The following is a 21904-nucleotide window of genomic DNA, read 5'->3' as shown; positions in this document are numbered from 1 at the left end:
ACTCCCGGGTGGCGGCCTAAGTAACAATAAACCTTTTATACAATTTATCAGTCTTTTACATGACTGTTGATTGATTAGAGACCAGCTGTGTATGGAGTCAGAAGGAAGAAAACTATCTGCCTGTTTAAGGTAGCTACCCTGTAAGGGTCCGTTTACACCAAATGATATATTGTTTGAATGAGTGAACAATGTCAGAGTTCGCTTTCGGGCAGCCTATTTATACAGGCAGATACATTGTTAGTAAACAAGGCAACGATGATTTTTATAAAGCGAATGAAAAGTGAATGATTTATCGTTGTTCATTCGATTGTTGGCTGCGTTTCTACTGAACAATTATCATTTATTTTTGCTCTTTCTAATGATTTTTTGAGCAATAATCGTTCCGTGTGAAAGGGCCTTAAGTCGATGAGCCTTGCATCATAACTAGGAATAGTAGCGAAGCCCACCACCCATCTTCATACAGATATCTCAGGGCCCCTCATCACTACAGAGCAAGGTTTCGGTTAGCTGAATGAGTTGCCTTGACACAGCTTTGTATGATACTAGTTCTCCCTAAAGAGTCAAGTTACAAGGCTTGTTAAAGGGATAGACATTGACTGTTATCTACCTGCATTTGGTGACACTCGTGAGATTCTGGGAAAGCTAAGTACCATTACTACTGTACTTGCACACGGAGGATTAACCCTTTCCAATCCAATTTGTATCCTGGTTTTCCTAGGGGGCTTACTCTTTTTCTGCTGTTATGCATGGCGCTATATGCTGGCTAAAGCCAGTACTGCATGAGGTGACACATTGGATAGGCTCCGACAGCAGAGAGGCTGGAAATATACAGTAAGAGAACCCCGACGGACGTCTTTCAACATCAGAGCTGTACAGCCTTAAATCATAATGTCTTCACAGGTCAGACAGTGGATTGGAAAGGGTTAAAAAGTTGCCCCGAGAAGCGTGGGCACAACTCCCATTGGACAGCACTGGGACATCTTATTCATGTGCTCTCTGATGTGCTGAACATGGTACATTGACATGTGCTGTTCTCATCTGAATAGGACATGCTGTGATTCAAATGAATGGGTGCTATTTCCGTCCTATTTTTGGACTGATTTTTCGGTCTGAAAACCAGATGGAAATATCTTCTGTGTGCGTGTGCACTCATTGAGGAAGTTTGGTCAAGTATTTATAGAGCAGTTTAATTTCAGATATATTTGTAGGTTTTTGCATCTCTGTTAGGTTTAATCCTAAAATAAAGGATGATAGTATTTAACCCTGTCACCGTATGAGTAAGGTTACCTGTCCATGGGCGATCACGCTCTGCAAAGCTTTCCATAGGGTTGCTGTGTAAAGCACAGCACCAGCGTCCACGAGCGGAGAATCATAGCCATTCTCCGCTCGCAGGATTTAAATTGTGCCCTGCTGCAATTGCCGTGATTCTCAGCGGTGAGCCTATCTATCAGATTGGCTCACCTTGGAGACCTGTCATGGCTCTCCCCTGCTCCCCCGTGGCGGAATATCGCTAGCGATATTCCTCCTCGGACGTGGACAGTAATCTAAAATGTAAAAGTCGTCCTCTGCTAGTTCGTTCACTTTTTGCAGTGTTGTGTCTTAAGTTCTGCTGCAGTATCTCTAATAGTCTGCCCTTCACAGCACAATGTTTATTCTGTCCCCCTTCAATAAAACTAGTTCTATATACTATATGTACTTACGTGTTTCATCCTGCATTAACCCCAGTAAAGTCAAAATGGCTAATACCCAAAGTTTTCAGAAAGATGCTTAAGTCATCACACCTTAAACACCCAATGCATAATAATGTAATATACGTGTTAGCACACCTCTAAGGCAGTCTGACAGATACATTATTCTTTTATATTTTGTTGCAGGAGGTACAATGTCCGGGTGGAAGACATTATGCTAAGAAATATTCCCTTTGTATCATTAAACACCAAGTACCGAGATCTCCAGGAACTGCTTACAGACTGCCGGTTAAAGAACCTGGCTCTGGTGGAATCTGCAGGTAAAATGCTTAAAGGGTTAACAAATGAAATGTACAAAATTTAAAATTTTTCGACCGAATTCTTCCCAGACTAGATTTACAATTTACACAGCATGTCTGTATCTTTAGTTAACAGAAAAAAAAGAAGATAAAAATGAAGAGAAGCGAAAGCTAAACCTCTCTATCAGCTGTTGTGTTTGGAAGATTTAAAGTGAAGCTCTGGGTCTGGAGAAACAAAGATGGCTGCACCATCGTGTCTACCTGATGTACACTGTGTATTAGTATGCATCATTAGTATAAGACATTACACCTACTTTGATTAACCAGTACTCCCCCATGAGTAGTGCTGACCAGTCAGTGTCTTGGACTGCCAATGCATACTTATACACAGTGGGCATCCAGTAGTCAGAGAAGCTGTTCAGCCATCTTTGTTTCTGCTGATCCATAGGGTCGCTTTAAAATTTATAGCCTAAATACCTGGAATGTTTTTTACATAGATTGAGGCTGCACTATAAGAAAAAAAGAACATATCCTTCCCTTTCCTACTTAAAAGTAGTACATATTTCTTAGGCCCCTTTTACACAGGCTGAGAAATCTTTAAGTTTCTTGCGATCAGGGAGAATCTGAACAATTATCACCCAGTCTAAATGCATACATGACTGAACGACAAACCATTTTACTTTAACATCCCTGTGCTTACTCTTTTGGAATAAGTCGCCTGTTTTTTGTCTACATGTGCACTCAGGACTAGACAGTGGTAGTACCATTTGAAGCAAAGTGTATATAAGTATGCACCTTTAACTTTCAATTGCTAGTTCTGTCTTTCATTAAATGGCTATAGTTCTACATATAGCATTACATACAGCGAGGTAGCAAATGGGGGAGGTTACAGCATCAGCAGAATTAATTCAAATTAGAACCAATTCTGCAGAAACAAATTTAAAAGAGTTGTCCGAGTTATTTAATTTTTATGTAAAAAGAGAGCCCATGTGTTCTAATAACAGAGACTATTCTCACCTCTCCCAGCTCCTTGCTGTATCCTGCACCATAGCCATCGGTTACAAGCTACAGCAGCCTGTGTACGGGATCTCACAGGCTGCTGCAGCCAATGACAGAGCTTAGCACTGAACTCTGTCATTGGCTGCAGCAGTTTGTGACGCCCCGTACACAGGCTGCTGCAGCTTATAAACAGTATGCCATAGGGAAGACTGAAAGCTGCTGCGTTTGACGCAGCAGGGAGTTTGGAGAAGTGAGTATAATCTTTGTTGTTATTTTAACACTTAGGCACTCTTTTTACATAAAAATGAATTAACGTGGACAACCCCTTTAAGAACCCCTTACACAATTATCTCTGCTACAGGGACACAGTGGCTATTAAATCAGGGAATACTGCTGATAAAAAAAAGGTAGGAATAAGAAACCTAGACATTAACCTTTTCAAAAGACTGCATCATCATCATCAGGGGATCTTCTGACAGTAAGAACAGCTGGTGATCTATAGGAATGGCACACTATTTCAACATAAGTCTTCCTTTCCATCAACTTCATCCTCTTTGTCTTTAGCAACCAATATATTAGTATCCTTTGAGAACACTCACAATGCAACATCCTGTTTTCTTAGTGCAACAGATTGTGCCACTCAATGACTGTGAAGCATGGGATTACAATGGAAAATACATGGGAATTAAAACTCATTTTAGCTGCGCAAGAAAAAATAAAAGAACTAGAAAAAGGGACGAATTACAGGCTTTTAATATTCTGTCATAGTGTTGAGCAACAAACAGTTTCCTTAGTTGAAAAGAGGTCTTCCCTTCACTCAGTTCCCCCTGTTGATCGGTTTACATGGGTGAAGGATGTTATCTGAAATACTAAAAAGTTGGCTTTACACAAATGTCATTAAATCAAGGAAACAGGAGCTTATTTGTGAAAAAAGGAGGAGGAAGCAGTTGACACACTGGAAATTTCATTTGGAAGAATATCTAATGACTGGATAAGATATTAGTGAAGTTGTGAGTTACTCCGTATTTTGCACAATTTTATAATATTGATACCATTGTTAGTTTAAAAAAGGTATACACCAGTCAGCCATACGATTAATGCATAGATCCCTTTGGACTGCTAAAACCACTCTGACCTGTGGAAGAACCGACTCTACAAGATTTCCACAAGTGTCCTGTGGTATCTGACACCGAGACGTTAGCAGCAGACCCTTTTAGGCCTCCTGTCCATGGGCGTTGCGGTATCCCGCAGCGGATCTCCACCGCGGGAGCTGCCGCCCGGGAGCAGGAGCCGGCAGACGGATCTCCGCTGTCAGCCTATCTGACAGATAGGCTGACCGCGGAGAATCGCGGCAATTCGCAGCATGCCGCGAATTGCCGGCCGCGAGCAGAGAATCGCAATTATTCTCCGCTCGCAGACGGGGCCAGCGCTTTCCATAGCAACGCTTCAGATGCCAATGGAAATCTGGGAAGTTTAGAGGCCAAGTCAACTGCTTGAATTCTTTGCCATGTTCCTCTAACTATTCTTTAACAATTTATGGAACGTAGCAGGGCACTAAAAAAGTTCATTACCCCAGCCCACAAGAACATTGCCCAGAACATCGCACTGTCTCGTAGGCATATCGTTCGTCGTTTGCCAGTTGTTCTGTGCAAAAGGTGACTGTCCACAAACCATTCCCAGGCATTTCCAGACTCTCTGGACAGACCAACAATGGACTTAATGACCTATGACAAAAAAATGTTAAAAATTATCTGCGTGTGTAAACAGGTGTCGTTTGAAAGCAAACAACTCGTTCGCTCAATCCAACAATTAATGGCTCTGTATACAAGGACCATGATCCTAGATCAGTAGTAGTGTTGTACATGTGCAGGGACTTGGACAACTAGTGAGTATGGCACAAGCATGACCCTCAGACGCATGTGCATACACTTAGCCCAGCATGCTGCGAATTGCCGCGATTCTCCGTGGTGAGCCTATCTGTCAGATAGGCTCACCGCGGAGATCCGTCTGCTGGCTCCTGCTCCCGGGCGGCAGCTCCCGCGGCAGATATCGCAGCGCCCGTGGACAGGCAGCCTTATGCAATTTTAAAAAATGACTATATTACATGCTGGCACAAATACCTTGTGCCCACGTGGTGCTGCTTCATCTTTATCATCTTTGTGTTTGTTTGCTTTTCCATTGGGGTGACAGCACATTAGTATCTGCCCATTTATTTCTCTTCGTTAGGAGGTGTTAATTAAGGCTGGCTCCACACGGGCGAGAAAATCGCACGGTTTTCGCCTGCTGCCATAGTCAGTAAAAAAGCAGAATATGAAACCAATGATTTACAATGGTTTCATTCCCATCTGCGATGTTTTCTCTGATGCGATGTTGAGGGGATAAAAAAATAGTGGCTTGCTGTATCTTTCTGCGATGTGCAATTTTTTTTATCTTCTATGTATTCCTATGGGGACTTCTTTTTATCGCATCACAGCGCTAAAAATGCGGAATGCGATGCAATTTTAACATTACAAAGTCCCATTGACTTATGTGATAAAAAATTGCGCAAATTTGTCTCATGATTTTATCGCGGGCAGCAGTGATGCGAGATTATTCTAAAAAAAAAGCACAAATCGCAGTGAATAATGGTGCGATTTTCTTGCAGGAAAATCGCGAGACAGATTAAAGGTACCTTTGCAGGAAGCATCTATCATTCAAATAGTAGTTTAGAAATGTCATAGCAGTGTACAAATCAAATAACAGTCGTTCCTTTGTTTTAACACATTGTGATGACTGTGTTGTTTGCCGAGATATTATTCATAGATGGGATTGGTACTAGTGTATCTTGTTGACACCGGAAGTGGTGGCTGTCAACAAGGTTAAGGCTGTTTGATAGCCAGGTGAGGCCCCCTGTTCCTGACTGGCTGCAAGGCTCACTTTCCGTCGTCAGCTTCTCAGGTCCCTGGACTCACCGCTCCGGTCTCCCTTCACTGCTGCCGGTCGCTCGTGCTTTGCTGTTCCCGTCATCGGCCTCTCGAGTCCAGTAACTCACCACCCCGGTCTCCGTTTTCCACTGACGTCTCGCTCCCATGGGTCAGCTCTCAGGTCCTGCCACTCACCCCCCACCCAGCGTCCCCTTCTATGCTCACGGCTCGGTCAGCTGGGACGCTCTCCTGGTAACACTTTGGTGGGGGGGGGAAGGCTGCAGGGGAGTTGAGGTTACATGTCCGCCAAGCTCCTAGCAGCATGGGGATTGAGTTATGGCTGGGATGGAGGGCTAGGGTTTGTTTCACTGTTAGTCTTACATTATTAGCTGTACATGCTTCTATGTGAATGCCACCCTGCTCTCACATAGAAGTATTTACACTTAATAACGTAAGCCTAACACTGAAACTAACCCGAAGCCTCCATCCCAGCCATAACTCAATCCCCACACTGATAGGACCTTGGAGCAGCCAGCCAATCTGGACCTTTGGGGGCATTACCTAGCTCTTAGCTGTCACTCAAGGTCTCCACCCATTATTCTGGTAGAGACGTAATACAATAGTACCGATGGGATCTCCTTGCAAATTCGTTTACAAGTCATTAAATATGAACAACGAGGACTTCACACCCCACTACTTTTGATCAACCAGGGACTGTTTTGATTTTTCTTCTGAAACAAAATGACTAGCGACTTATTGTGCTTCACGCGGTCAGTGGTCACGTATAACTAGCATTTTGATTATTCTTCGAATAGTCATCCCACGTAAAGATACATTACCTTGTACAAAATGTTGTCGTCATTATTATTCTAAATAATTGGTTAGCAACATTTTGTATTTTTGATATATATAACACAATAATGGACATTGCCTAATCTGTAATAACTAATCTCTATCTGAATGACAGTAATGAATCATTCAACATCTTACTTTACTGAGCCATATGCTAAGATCCTCTGACACATCCACACTGTCATTTTAATACACTAGTAATATAGTCTAATTAAAATACTTACCCGCTGTTCTGTTATCAGCCTGTCCAAATGGTAACAGTGTATTCTAAATACTGCACGTGTCTTGGCGCTCACCTCCCTAGCAACTGTCTGACAGCACAATGGCTCACATCTCCCTGTTACTGTAGCTATTCCTTTAGTGTTACAATGTGCTACATAGTGATAGCACTATTCTTGTTACTAGAAGGAGAGAACAATATGGACATCACTTTGTAACCTATGCAAGAGACTGTTTAGCCATTCGGTGACACTTAAATAACTAAAACGTCCCAACATTCAGTTTCATAATACTTTGCAGAAAAATGCCACGTTCAGACTTGGACACGGGTAAAAGGTCTGAACCACCAAGTGACTTTCACTAAATGAAGTAATGATTTTTAAACTGCACATAATGCTAAATATGAGATTATGGGGGACATTTACAAAACCTTGTACGCCAGAGTACTGGCGTACAGAAATCACGCAATTTTCCGCAAGCCCTGCCTGCACAAAAATATTAACAGTTTTCTTCCTTCTGTTCCGGCCCTGCTACTTTTTTGATAAGTCCTGGACCAACAGATTTCTGTGCAATTTACACCAGAAACTGGTGTAAATTATGCCAGAAATGTACACCTGAGCGGGACCAGACATACATTTCTGTGATGGCGCACTTTACTGCCAGGATGCGCTAAATACATGAAGAGGCCCCTCTTCATGTAATCTGTGTTGTGGGGAAAAAATGCCGGGCAAGAAATGCCGGGCTTAGTAAGTTTAGTCCTATATACTAAGCAGTTCATGATATTCACCTTCATCAATGTTTAGTAGTCCTAATCTCCAATTTTGCTAAACTACTTAAATGGGCCACTCCGGTGATTATTATGCAGCTAACCCCCCCCCCCCCTCCTCTCCAGTATATATCAGTCTTCTACCCATTTCAGAAAACATCCTCCCAGAATCCCAGAACGGCTTCCGCCCTTCCAGAGGAACAGTGGATTTGATCTTCACGGCACAACAGCTCCAAGAAAAATGCAGGGAACAAAATCAACCACTGTACATGGCTTTCATTGACCTCGCAAAGGCATTCGACACAGTGAATCACAGTGCTCTTTGGACCATCCTCCAAAAAATCGGATGCCCTAATAAAATTGTTAGCATCCTGCAGCTCCTCCATGATGACATGATGGCAACAGTCTTGGACAGCAATGGCACCCAAAGTTACGCAGGTGGAGTCGGGTCAAACAGCTTTGTGTTATTGCCCCAACTTTATTTTTCATCTTTATAGCTATGATACTGCACTTTGTTGATGGAAAGCTTCCCACTGGCGTAGAAATCATCTACCAGACAGATGGCAAACTGTCTAATCTTAATAGACTAAAAACCAAAACCAAGGTCAAAACTACGTCTGTTATAGAACTCCAATATGCTGATGATAACGTAGTCTGTGCTCATTCAGAAAAAGACCTACGAGCCACTTTAAACATCTTTGCAGAACCATACGAAAAGCTTGGCCTCTCAGTGAACATCGAAAAAACCAAAGTGCTCTATCAGCAGGCACCAACTAATCCTTCTGCAATGCCAGAAATACAGCTTAATGATGTAATGTTGGAAAATGTTCACCATTTCCGCTACCTTGGCAGCCACCACTCCACAAAAGCTAACATCGACGCCAAAATACAACACCGTCTGAGCCCTGTGAGTGCAGCATTTTTTTGAATGAAACAGAAAGTGTTTGAGGACTGGGACATTTGTAGGTTGTTTATAAAGCTATTGTCCTGCCAACCTTGTTATATGCCTGCAAAACGTGGACAGTCTACAAGCGTCACTCTCAACTTCTGCAAAGATTCCATCAGTGTTGCCTTTGAAAAATCTTGCAAATCTCTTAGAAAGACAGGCAGACAAATGTCAGCTTTCTGGAAGAAACAAAGACCACCAGCATTGAAGTGATGAACCTTTGCCATCAACTTTGCTGGACTGGCCACGTTGTGCCAATGCCCAATCACTGTCTCCCAAAGCAATTACTATACTCTCAACTCAAGAACGTGGACAGCAAAAGAGATTTAAAGATGGGCTTAAACCTAACCTTAAAAACTGTGGCATAGACATCAAAAACTGGGAGGCCCTGGCCCTCGCGCGCTCAATTTAGGGGTCAGCTGTTACTAACAGTGCTGTGAATTTTGAAAAGGCATGAATGGAGGGCGAAAGGGAGTAACCTATCACGAGGAAAGCACATCCCTTGCCGGGACTGTCTTCCACTTGGAAACAGATGTCCCCACTGCAAAAGATCAAGAATAGGTCTTTATAGTCACCTACAGACCCACCGCAAAGGCAGACTGTGATGATAATTAAACTGCCCCACCCCCCAGCAGGCAAAAATGGTACAGATAGTCCCCGACTTGCGAACATTCGAGTTACGAATTTCGCTAGATACGAACTATCTGTCCTGCACAGTATGATGTAATGCTACGGCATTACATCATGCTGTGCAGGGAGCGGAGAGGCTTCTATCAAGCCTGATAGAAGCCTGTCCGGTCACATCGCGGTTGCTGGGCAGCCGGGGGCCTTCTGAAGGGCCCTAGGGCTGTCTATGCAGAGCGCCTATCAAGCCGTGCGCTTGATGGGCACTCTGCATAGGCAGCCCTGGGGCCTTTCAGGAGGTCCCCGGCTGCCTAGCAACCACACAGCGTCCCGCGATCTCATCGTGGGACGCTGTACAGGCCCCCTGAACGTCGGGTGCTGGCTGTTTCTTACAGCGGGCACCCGGCGGCAGCAGTTCTGACGAGCCGCGCCGCTCGTCAGAACTGTTAACACTTTAAATACCGCTGTCAGAGCGGTATTTAAAGTGTTAACAGTTCTGACAAGCGGCGTGGCTCGTCGGAACTGCTGCCGCCGGGTGCCCGCTGTAAGAACAGCCGGCACCCGACGTTGTATGGAGCGGGATCCACCCGCGATCCCCTCCATATAACCATTTGTTCGACTTGCGAACAAAACGGACTTGCGAACGGGCTCCCGGAACGGAACCTGTTCGCAAGTCGGGGAGCATCTGTACATGTTTATGATTTCACCACTGCCAGCTTTGATCCATGCCCAATCCAGTTCTAATAAGATAAGATCCCACACTTTCTCATTGTTGTCTACAGGGCACCATAATTGGGAGTATAAACTTGACTCTGACTGTCCAGTTGTAAAACTACAAGTGACAGCATACCCTGGCAATACACAGCACAGTATTTTCTCTGAGAACATTTAGAGTCCTGTTCATTTTAGATGCTCAGAATGAAAATCATTTATTATCACTCTAAGGGCTCTTTCACACGGCCGCAGGTGTTTTACGTGCGCCCGTCAGTGTCGTAAAAACGTGTGAACGGACGCATAAATCTAACGCTTGTGAGCCCATTCAGCCAGCACAACCCTGGCGCATATGCACTGAGACCGCAATGCCGTTGGGCGTTGAGGAGACATCTTAGCTGTCTCCCCCTTCCCTCCCCCTCACCAGCTCACCTCCTCTCTCCTCACCTTTGGCTGTTTGTAATGGGAAGGGGTGTGACGGAGGTGAAGCTAAGCTCCATCCCCCTCCCCGCCTCTTGTCCGCAGCCAGCAATGGGATGGGGCGGGGCGGAGCTTAGCTCCATGCAACGGCCAACATATTCCGGCCGGAAAGATAGTCCTGGCGTGAAAGCGCCCAGTGCTATATTGGCCCAGTCTGGCGCTTTTACGCTGCGGGAATTCGCCAATGTGATCTGATGCATTGGGATCCAGTGCATCAGATCGTAGCGTATATTGTCATCAGTTTTTGATCAGCATTTGGCTTTATATTATTTTTTTTCTACTGTTCAAAAAAATCAAAATTTGCTCAATAGAAAATAATAGCAATATGGAGGCAGAATCACAAAAAATAGCTCATGCTTCGTTTGTAAGAAAAACGGCTGTGAAAAATACAGCCTTGTAAATAGATATGTTGATTTATATTAACTCCACATTACGATTCCCAAAAAACATATCAGATATGGAGCTAAAATAAGCTCGCCCAATATTGGCCTTATATGTGAATTAAGGCATTGCCAAGAGGAGAGCAGGATGGACAAGCTGCAGATCATTTAGCATGCATTTTATTCATGCTGCATCAGGATTGACTAATACAACATTTGTGACAAGGGAGAAGACTAAGTAAGGAAGGGGGCGTGAAGAGTGTTCTACAAAGTGCTTGGGACAGTGAGGATGAATTATGGCTAGTATACCAGTAGAAGAGCTGTGGGAATAATGGACATGACATAAAGAGCTTTTTAGGCCATTATTCAACCTACTAATGCAAAAACAAAAATAGTGCAACTGACAGAATTAGGGAGAAGAAGTTCGATATATCTTGTGCAACTGTTTAAAATTATTTTTTTTTCTTCTTTTCTCCTGCTTACAGAAGTCAAAGAAACTGAAAAGTTGTTTGGTAGCATTCTAAAATTGTTATTGCTGCTTTAGCTGTCCCTCACCTGCCTGTGATATAGAAGGGACACTGTGATCACTAGTAAATATTGTTCTCTAAGTAAGCGCTAATGCCCGCGGATGGATTTCTGCGGCAGAAATCCACGGCATTATCCCGCAGCTATTAGGTTTTATTGAACCTAATAGCTCAATGTTCACGCTGCGGAATTCTACCGCGGATTCCACACCGTGAAAGAAACTGCGGCATAGTCTAATTGCTGTGGAAAACGCACAGCCGGCTTCTATTGTAGTCAATGAGCAAAGCAGAAGTATCACGTGATTATGCGTCACCGACGGCCGCATCATGGCTTATTGCCGGCACATCATGCGCTGTGGATCAGACGTGACTTGTGCTTTTGATCTGGAGAGGTGAGTAATGGGGTGCGGTGTCAGACTCTCCTGCGATAGTCCGCTGGGGGAGTCCGACACAGCCGTGAGCATGAGGCCTATTAGTGGCTATGCTGAGTAAAGCTACACTAAATATATTTAAGCTTTTTTTTACAGTATTTAACTCTACAAATCCTCTTCTTGAATTGTCATGGAAGGAATATCAGTGTTTGCCCAAGTAAGTGTTCCCTCAGTGTTCTTGCTAGAACCACAGAGATCTAAAGCAGTTTCTCAGTCCAAGGACCCAGCAAGCAGTAGTATAGATATCTACTTCCATTGTCTTATGACTAAGGAGGACTTCACACACAGCATTTTTTAGGAAGCACACTTGTAATTTTTTTGTGCCAAAACCAGAAGCGGATCCAGCAGGAAGGTAAAGTAAAAGTCCTTTTAGTTCCTTTTTTTTAATCCACTCCTGACTTTGGCTCAAAAAACTGCAAGTTCCCAGAAAGAAAAGATGAAAAGGCAGCGCTCCTTGGTATTCAGAATTAAAAGCAGCACTTTATTTCATATCAAAAAATAGCAGGCAGGTGCGAAAACCAGGACATAATGCACAAAAAATAGGCAACAGCTGTTTCGCGACAAATGACACTTTATCAAGCCTTCACCCATTTTTTGATATAAATTAAGTGGGGCTTTTAATTCTCAATACCAAGGAGTGCCACTTTTTCATCTTTCTTTTGGGATATTTGAAATTCTTTAATTCAGGCTTAACCACCTTTGAGTTACCATACAGAGTCGCGGTCAGTGATGGTGGTCCATTGGTGAGTGTCGTTTGCCTCTTTTCAAGTTTGGAAAAAGTGCATTTTCCAAAAATTGTGTATGAAGCCACCCTAGGGGTACTTGTACTGGAGCCCACTATCAGCCGAAAAAACTTTCAAATAAACAACTTTAACCAATAGTTATCGTGTAAAAGCATGACCAGCGTACCGAGCGAGAATTTGCTCATTATTGGCTTTCTTTCAGCTTACTGAAATAAAGCTACTAATGAGGGACTTCTTGATCAGTGAAAACAGGTAGTCATTCATCTGTGAGGCAGATGAGCACAGACACAACATAGAACACATGAAAGTCACCATATTAAAAGGCAATTTCAAGTCACAAAGCCATAGAAGAATTTGTGAGTACAAACTTCTAACAACTTTTGAACCTTTAAAAAGAGGCCTAAATTCATCAAGAGGATTCATGCCTGACTGAGAAGTATGAGAAATCTATAGCACAGATAACACTCTGACCTGGTGACCTCCTAACACTAATTCAGGGACCATAAAACTTTCACATCTTTATCAGTGGACTATTTAAGTATTTATTTCTTTACTCATCCTGTTCTGGTAAAAAAAAATGAAGTGCAAATGTATCACATCATGTCTCTGCCTCATCATATGTATGTGTGTATATATATACATACCTCTTTGAATCTATTTCATAATGCCTAAGGAAGAGCGCTAAGTAGGTTTGAAAGCTCGCTATAACATCATGTAGTTTTGTTAGGCATTAAATGGTACCATATCTACAAGATCACTTGCTTTTTTCTTGCTGAGAACAATCAGTTTTTGTCCTAAGAACTGTCGCTTCACTGCTCTTAAACTTGAATTTCAGCCTTTAAATTAAATTAGGCTTTAAAAACCAGTTCCTTTCCCACCGCTCCAGCACCTCCAGTCTAGTGGACATCAGCAGACTGTGTTCATCTTGCTAACATACCGACATTACTGTTACTAGTGATTGACTGGATCAGTGACCTGCCAGTACTGCCCATAATCACTTTACCAAGGTAAAAGGTGGGAGATTGGAATAATGGAGGACCCCCAGAAGCATATAATGCACCTACTTTTGTTTTGCTGTTGCAGAATGCATTCTTTAGCCACAACAGTGGCTGATAGTAAGGGAATACAGTTGCAAGAAAAAGTAAGTGAACCCTTTAAAATGACCTGTAGTTTGGCATTGATTACTAAAAAATGTGATCTATGTCACAATTATAGACATACAGAATCTAACCTAATAACACACAAACAGTTGCACCATTCATTTATTTTATTGAGAGCAATAAATAAGGTTCCACAGGAAGAAAAAGTAAGTGAACCTCTGTGTTAGTGACTTCTCCGTGACTTAACTGGCAAAAGGTGTTTCATTTAAGAAGATGAGATTGTAAATATGGTGCTTTGCTCACTAAATAAAAGCATACAAAGCCTGATTACTAGCAAATCGTGTCAGAAAGATTGGGTAGTGTGAACTATCTGTGTGTAATTGGAAAGATCCAGCACTCGATTAGAAAAATGTATCTTTATTTCATATCGATTAAAACAGAAGTAGAAAAAAGACACCCTGACCAGCTTACTTATTTCAAACCTGATATAGGTCTTTCTCTTTGCTATGAGCATGATCAGGGTAAGATGAAAGAAAGCTGCTAGTTTTTTACATTTTTTTTCAGACTCGAGTGCTGAACATTTTCTCATACACATGGATTTCTTCATCATACCTGCCCTGACATGGGATTGATTCCTGTGTACCATTATGAACTGTAGGCTGATTATTCATCTGAGCACTGAGCTGAATCAGTTGCGTCTGAATTAGTGTGAGCCATGCTTCAATACAAACAATTTTCAGATTTGTTATAGAGATGTATGAAAAGGGAAAAGGTTACACAAGTATTGCTCAAGATCTGGATGTAAGATTAATCCATGATTAGACAAATTATCTACAAATAGAGAAAATTAAGGACTGCTGCTACTCTCCCTAGGAGTGAGACTCCTGTGAGGATTACTTCAAAAGCACAGTGGCAGTCCTGAAAGAGGTGAGAAAGGATAACAGCAAAAAACATTGAATAAGCATAGTGTCAATGAAAGGACAACCCAAAGAAAACCACTGCAGCTTCCTCGCTATTACCCTTGGTTTCTTTCTCGTATATTTCAGGATTGCTCGTTTCGCTCTTGAAGTTTTCTTAATAGGACATTTCACTTCTAGGGAAAGTAGCAAGTCCTGAATTTTCCCTATTTGTAGATAATCTGCAGATTAATTTACACCCAGGTTTTTAGCAGTGCTTTTGTAACCTTTTCCAGTTCATTGAGTCTCTATAACACATCTTCTGAAGTCTTCTGAAAGTTGTTTGCATCAAAACATGGTTCACACTAACAGTCTTTCTGATAAGAACTGATTTGTCAGTAACCAGTCTTTGTGTGCCTTAATTTATTGGGAAAAGCACTTCTGAAGCCAAGACTTTCAATTTCAACTCTTTAATTGAAACACTTTTTGTCAATTAGCTCTTGGAGAAGTCATTAACACAGAGGTTCACTAACTTTCCCATCCTGTGGATATTTATTCAGTGTGCTCAATAAAAGACTGCGGTTTGTGTTATTAATTTAGTTAGATTCTTTTTGTCTATAATTGAGACCTAGATGATAATCGGACCATATTATCCTAGAAATTAGTACGGTTATCCAAGTAATGCCAAAGGGTTCACTTATTGTTTCTTGGAACTATATCTTTAAGTCTTATGTGTCAAGCAAGAAATCAACTGCAGCACAGAAGTTAGAATAGGGGCAGCCATGCGTATGTAAATATATATATAAGTTATTGAGTTCAGGTGCATAAGATCAACAACTAATAGTATGGTTCATACTGAAGAGTTCATTGACTTTAAATGTGGCAATATCATAGGATGCCACCTTGCCACCAGTCAGTTTGTGAAATTTGTGTTATATTAGATCTGCTCTTGTCAATTATAAGCACTATTACTGTGAAGGAGAAGCCTCTAGGAATAAAAGCCATGAAGCCGTAGACCATGCAGACTCATAGAGCAGGACCACCAAGTGCTGAACCGTGTCACATGTTGAAAATTGACCTATTACCTGTTGCATCACTCACCACTAGGCAAAACTTCGGCACAGGAACACACCATCACCGGACTCTGGAGCAGTGGAAATGTGTGCATCTGTAGTAGTGAATCACCGCCTGCAAAACTCTGACCAAATACTATCATGTGAAAGTGGCCTTACGCATACATTTGTCATATGTGCTGATACATGTACTATATGATTCAGCTTCTGCAAAGTAGTGATCTCTACTGGACACCCCTGCCACATGCTACAGTAATCTACACACCCATGTCTCCTTGGAGGCCTCTGCCACTGAGCTCCTAGAATAAACTAAGGCTACTTTAGAAAAATCTATAATGCTTGGAGAGATCAGTGGCAAAAGTAGACTTGGCCGCCAAAGGACACGATGGCTGATACTGGCATGGATATCACACAACTGAAAGAAGCAGTGCAAAACCGAAAAACATGGAGGGAGCCTTTAGGATCGCCAATGGTCGTGAACGCCTAAACAGTGAACAACAGCAACAACTTTTACATGGGATGACTATCGCTCCTTGCTTTCACACAGGAGGGATTGTCATTCTATGAATGGAGGTAAAGCTCATCGGAGACTAAAGCAACCAGCGACGAATGAGCGATTTTTCGCTCAGTATCCTGTCTGGTTCTACTTCTACACATGACAACTCTCATTCAAGATTACTCATTTGAGCAATTTTCCGACCTATAGGTGGCCCATGTAAGTGAGTAAGGCATCCAGTGGTTGTAGAAACCCAGAAGACAGTGCGCTCCTCCTGCAAGAAACTGCAGCCACGTAGCATGCGTCTCTTGTACCAATTATTACAGAAGGGTGTCGCAGTCCTCTAATGAATTATATTGCACAGATGCTTCCATTAGTAAGTGGCAGCACATATTAAAATGAATGGCTATTTGCAAGTATGCTTTATAATTAGAAATTAGCATCGGTGCTGTACTACATACTGCAGACTTCATTTTCCACTGCCAGTTGCATTTGCAGGTTAACCACTCATTTGCACCTTTATAGTGTTTTTATGTGCTGATTTTGTTAATCTATATAATCCAATGGACTGACGCTAATGAAGTTACACACATTACGACGGGCAAAACTGAAATCACTTGCACAGAAAATTACATGAGGGTTAATTGCAAATCCTACGTTAAGGTTCACACATTTACAAACAACACGTCGAAAGTAATTGTATATTCTTCTGCCAGTCGTACCACCTCTCTGGTCAGCGAAATGCCAATTTCCAGTATTACCCTCATTTCTCTTTTACCTAACCAGTTTCATAACCATAGCAACTGAAGATGCCTAGTTTCCACAGCAACAAGAAATGAGTGAAGTAAAATAAGAATTATATGCCCTTTACCATTAGCTCCATTGTGCAGCGCAGCAACGTGTTTATGTTGTGAGATTTAGCACATCGATGGCACTACTGTAGAAATTGGGACTCTCCGATTAACCATTGTGACTCATCACTAGAATGGGAATATATACACTGTGCACAACAATATCCTAGAGAAGCCGCTTCCAATTCCAGGACTAAAATTACAGCACGTCGCTTCGTGAGAATACACGGCATTGCAATTTATGGAAAATTCCCTGTATTTTAGTAAAAAACATAGAAGGTATCATTGAAAGCCTCATACTTCACCTCTCTATCACAGTTCTGCCTAATAAAACTGATTGCAAAATCTGCAACAAAATGAAACATGAACTGAGCCAAAGAGAATCCACTTTGGGTTTATAGGCTGAGAGCATGAAGGTTAGGGGGCTGATGAGAAGGAGACAGGGTTTTCATACTTTTGCATGTACCCCCAGGCCCCCCTTTCTGCATCAGTGAAATGTAAGCCAATAAAGCGGTGGTGTACGGAAGAAAAGTGTCCTTCAGGAGGCATCAAGACTATCACACAGTTCGAGCCACTGTGATGAATTTGGCGCATCATCTGCCTGCCTTGTCTAGTGTTAAATGGAATGTGTCACCAAATTTATGCTGCGCTACCTGGCAGAGACCCTGAGTGCAGCGACGGCCACTTACTCCGCTAATTGCAGTACTTAGCTGGCGTGCCTTAAACACATACGTCCGAGGTTTCCATCAGAGATCCACTCCAAGGAAACCTCAAGTTCACACTGTAGATGCAGTGTGAAAAAAGCCTGAAAATCCTGTTGTGAGCAGTTAGTCCGTCTTTTCTACTAAGAGTTTAGCAGTTTTTGAGTGAATAGCTTGAGCTTGATGTAAGGGAGCCTGCTTAGTACTGAAAAGCATTTTTGGCTGGGCTAACACAACCGCGTGCTCAATGCACATTACCTGCGCAGTTTTTGCGCACATAATATTCTGTAACAATATCCCATACACTTTCATTGTGCCTCTCACACAAGCCTGCTTAACACAAGCCACATGAAATAGGCGCGCAAAAAACATACTTGTTGCGCGTGGCGCACCGAAAGCATGGTCATGTGAGCCCAGCATTTCTCTGGGAAGATATTTAAAAAGTTTCTTATTTGCTTATTAGTTTCTTACTTACTATTGATTTATGTAAAGTTTGTTGAAAGCTAAGTCACCATACAAGGGTGCTTCCACACAGCTAATTAACCCTTTCCAATCCACTGTCTGACGTCTTCCCACATTCTGATTGAAGCTTGTACAACTCCAATATCAGAAGACATACGACAGGGTATTCTTACTGTCTATTGCCAGCCACTCCACTGCCTGAGCCTTTCTGGCACACACACACTGGCTTTAGCCAGCAGATGGCACCGTTGTATAACAGCAAAAATAGAAAGCCTTTTAGGAAACCCTGAATCCAAAATTGGATTGGAAAGGGTTACTAGTTAACTTAATACATATCGTACCAAGTGGCCCAAAAAGCAACTAATAAAAAATATTTTAGCGGAATTTCTATTTGGATTATACACACACTGTTACAAGTTAGCACTGTTCTGTGTAACGAGATGATGCTGGCAGAACCCGTGAGCATATAAAACATCTCTACAGATGAAGCAAGGAGACACAACAGCTAAAATAATATAACCAGATTGTCTTTATTTAACGAACACCTAAACCATAACTCATATACCTGCAATCACAAGAAATACAAATGTGCCGATATTCACTATCTGGATGATGCTATTTGGTGAGACGGACCGGTGAAAATGCATGCCGTCATTCCCAAGATGTATTCACCGCAGCGTTGTGGTATTAAGTAGCACAGCGGGCCACATTCTGTACCATCCAAGAAAGATATGCAGTTGCTGACTGTTAACAATGCTGTTCAAGTAAAGTATAGATTTTGTAGTTGCTAACGATTTTACACCGTTCCAGAAGACTTTTCCATGTCGTTATGTTTCAGCTATTGCTTACTGTAATCATATTGTGAACCCAAATCGTTGCCTTCCTCTGGCCAGCTAATGTTTTTTATTCTACATCATTAATATTAAGGATGTGAAAGTGCGTGCAGTGAAAGAGGGAGTAATGAAATATTGATGCAGTGATTGTCTCTTTCTCCAGAGTCCATGGTGTTGCTGGGCTCCATTGACTGCGCTCAGCTGGTGTCTTTGCTGCGGTTTCAGCTCAGCAGAAAACGTCGCCTGCAGCAGCTAAGAGAGAAAGAGAATGGGGGAAGGAAAGAAGTAGAGAGCAGTGTGCGATTTCAGGTGAAAAGACGGATTTAATACTCACGATGTCAATGCTTTGAGGTTTGATTTTACACATAGCATTTAGTAACATGCTATCTTTTTCTGTTGTTTTTGGATGCTTTTTTTCAGCAAAAAGCAATGCCTGCAAATTTAGCTGGAAGGCATTGGGGAAATATGAGATCCTCTACAAACAGAGAGGGGTGTTTTGTGGCATTTTTCTTTAGGCCTCATGTCCTCGGGAGGGTCGGATTCCATGGCCGAGGACCCTGCGGAAGCGCCGGCCGGCGCTGATGCGCAGTAGAGTTTTTTTTCCCAAACTCCTTCTTTCCTGTGGAATCCGCTGCCCATCCGCAATGTCAATTGCATACAGGCCACAGATCAAACGGCTTCTATTCACTTTAATGGAACCCATCTGTGAGGGAACTGCAGCATAATGGAGCATGCTGCAATTTTTTTATGCACGAGCGGAAACTGCAATTAGTTTTCGCTTGTGGACATGAAGGATCATTTTACCATAGCATGCTGTGGAGGCTTATTGCTGCGGAATCTGGAGTGCAACGCCTGCTCAGGATTCCACAGCTATAATCTGCCCATGGACATTGGGCCTTAACGTAGGTGTGTATTTCGGGTTCATTGCAATTTTTTAAGGCATCTTCCCATAAGGAAAAGGAGGGGGGGAAAGGCATGTAAAAAAAAAAGATGTGCTCAAAAATAGCTATAAAAATGCTTGTAAAAATGCATAATATTCATGATGTTTTTTTACAAACCAAAAAAAGCTACAAAAACTGTCTGCAGGAGGTCTAAAGAAAGTTTTCACCCTCACCTCAGTTCTCACTAACGTACTACAAGAGAAAGAAAGTGTATAGGTCTGGTTACAGTTTCCTACTTGTGCCTTTCTGCATTTCCAGCTGAATGCTAGGCTTCAGTTTATCTCTGCCATGTTTGCTAAAGACAGCAGCAGCCTTTACCTATAAAAGTTTGATAGTGAATGCCACACCGTGCCACCATACGGTGAAATACCTCTGCAGTGCCACCTGCTGGAAGGTAGCTTCCATATAAGGCTAACTACACACTGGCGTGATGTGAGTCCATAAATCCTGCCGCATATAGCGCTCTCCACTATATGAATTTCCCAAAAATGCGAGGCGTTTTCATGTCAAAACAGTCTCACATCACTTCGGGGATGCAGAGATCCTCAATGGGAGACCTCGCAGTGCTGCCACCAGCCCCACTTGGCGCTGCGATGCAGAATGATAGAGCGTGCTGCAATTTGTTTCCTGCATTGCATCGCGGTGCCATTCGGGAAAACATCGCTCATGTGTATGACCCCATTCAAAAGAATGGGGTTCATGTTTGAGCGAGATTAGTGCATGATTTTCTTACCCGTGTGAAGGCAGCATAAGTCAATTTACAATCTCCCAACAGGCCTTGCAGCGTTACTAAGGATATAAGCCAGGAAGGGTATGCTTTCTCCTTACAAAAAACTATACCCTTCCTGACTCATGTCATAGGCCTACACTGATGAGGGGCAAAAGCTCTGAAACAGGCTGACTGTGCATAGTTATCTTTTCCTTCTGGAGAAGACTTTGGCTTTGGTTTATATTCTCAGTCATTGTTATAAGGCTTTGTTAAAAGGTCTGACATTGACTTGCAGGAATGCTGCCTTCCAATAGGTGGCGCAGTAGAGGCCTTGTTCCATCTTCAATTTGCATAAGGATATAAACCAAAGCAGAAGTGTTTTTCCATCCCTCCATTTACATACCTTATTTCCCAAAGGGGCATTGCATGGCCCATAAGTCTCTTCATGGCAACTTAGTTCTCTCCACAAGGAGAAACAGAACTTCCCCAGAACCACAAGTTAACTCCCAATCCTCGCATGATTATATAGTGCTAAGTAATGTTGTACTAGTTGCAGTAAAATGCTTCTGTGATAAATAGTTGCATTGTTTGTCTTTCTCATCTCCAGGAGGAAACTAATGGCATAAAAGTTTATGTGACATTCCTCGAGGCATTGTATTCTCCTGTAGAAGCAACGCTCGATATAAAATCAGGAACAATGAGCTACAGGATTGCTCCTAGCAGGCTCTGGGCTCCACATTAGGGATCTGTGCACACAGTTCAGTAATATAGCTTTGTGCATGAGGCCTTAGGCTTAATGTGACTATTGCAAGGAATAGTAAACAGCTGGAGTGATAATCTGCATGTGTGGGGTGAGCAAACTATGGGGGGGATATATTGGAAACTAAGCCAGCCAATAGGTGTTGTACAGTTAGACAAAAGTGTTTACCCCCTTAAGGGCGCTGCACTTTTTTTCGTTTTTGGTTTCTCATCCTCACTTGAATCAAAACTCATTTATTTATCCATCAACGGGGATGTCTGAGGGCTTGTTTTCTTGTTGGCCAAGTTGTATTTTTCAATGGTACTACTAAATGTACCATTTTATGTACTGAAAAACTTTTAAAAATTTCTAAGGGGAGTGAAATGGAATAAAAATGAAATTACGTCTTTAATGGTGTATACACTAGCAAAAATGACAGGATAACTACATTCTATGGGTCAGTACCATTACAACAATACTAAATTTATAGTTTTTCTTTTGTTTTTTCGCTGTACTACTTTTAAAAAAATAAAATATC

At 42.3% G+C, this 21904-nt stretch overlaps 1 protein-coding gene across 2 annotated transcripts in view; it reads left to right on the top strand.

Annotated features, from left to right (window-relative positions):
* Nucleotides 1–21904, top strand: part of CLCN2 (chloride voltage-gated channel 2) — a 138243-nt gene that overhangs the window by 103922 nt on the left and 12417 nt on the right. For both annotated transcript variants that reach the window (XM_066603404.1, XM_066603395.1), the window contains exons 16-17: nucleotides 1875–2008; nucleotides 19141–19286. In XM_066603404.1, coding sequence (XP_066459501.1) covers nucleotides 1875–2008; nucleotides 19141–19286 — 280 coding nt within the window. The remainder of the gene's footprint in view (nucleotides 1–1874; nucleotides 2009–19140; nucleotides 19287–21904) is intronic.

This window comes from Eleutherodactylus coqui, chromosome 1, assembly GCF_035609145.1.
Source record: "Eleutherodactylus coqui strain aEleCoq1 chromosome 1, aEleCoq1.hap1, whole genome shotgun sequence".
In the NCBI taxonomy this organism is placed as follows: domain Eukaryota; kingdom Metazoa; phylum Chordata; class Amphibia; order Anura; family Eleutherodactylidae; genus Eleutherodactylus; species Eleutherodactylus coqui.
The sequence above is the reverse complement of the archived record's forward strand: the minus strand, read 5'-3'. Positions and strand labels throughout refer to the sequence as shown.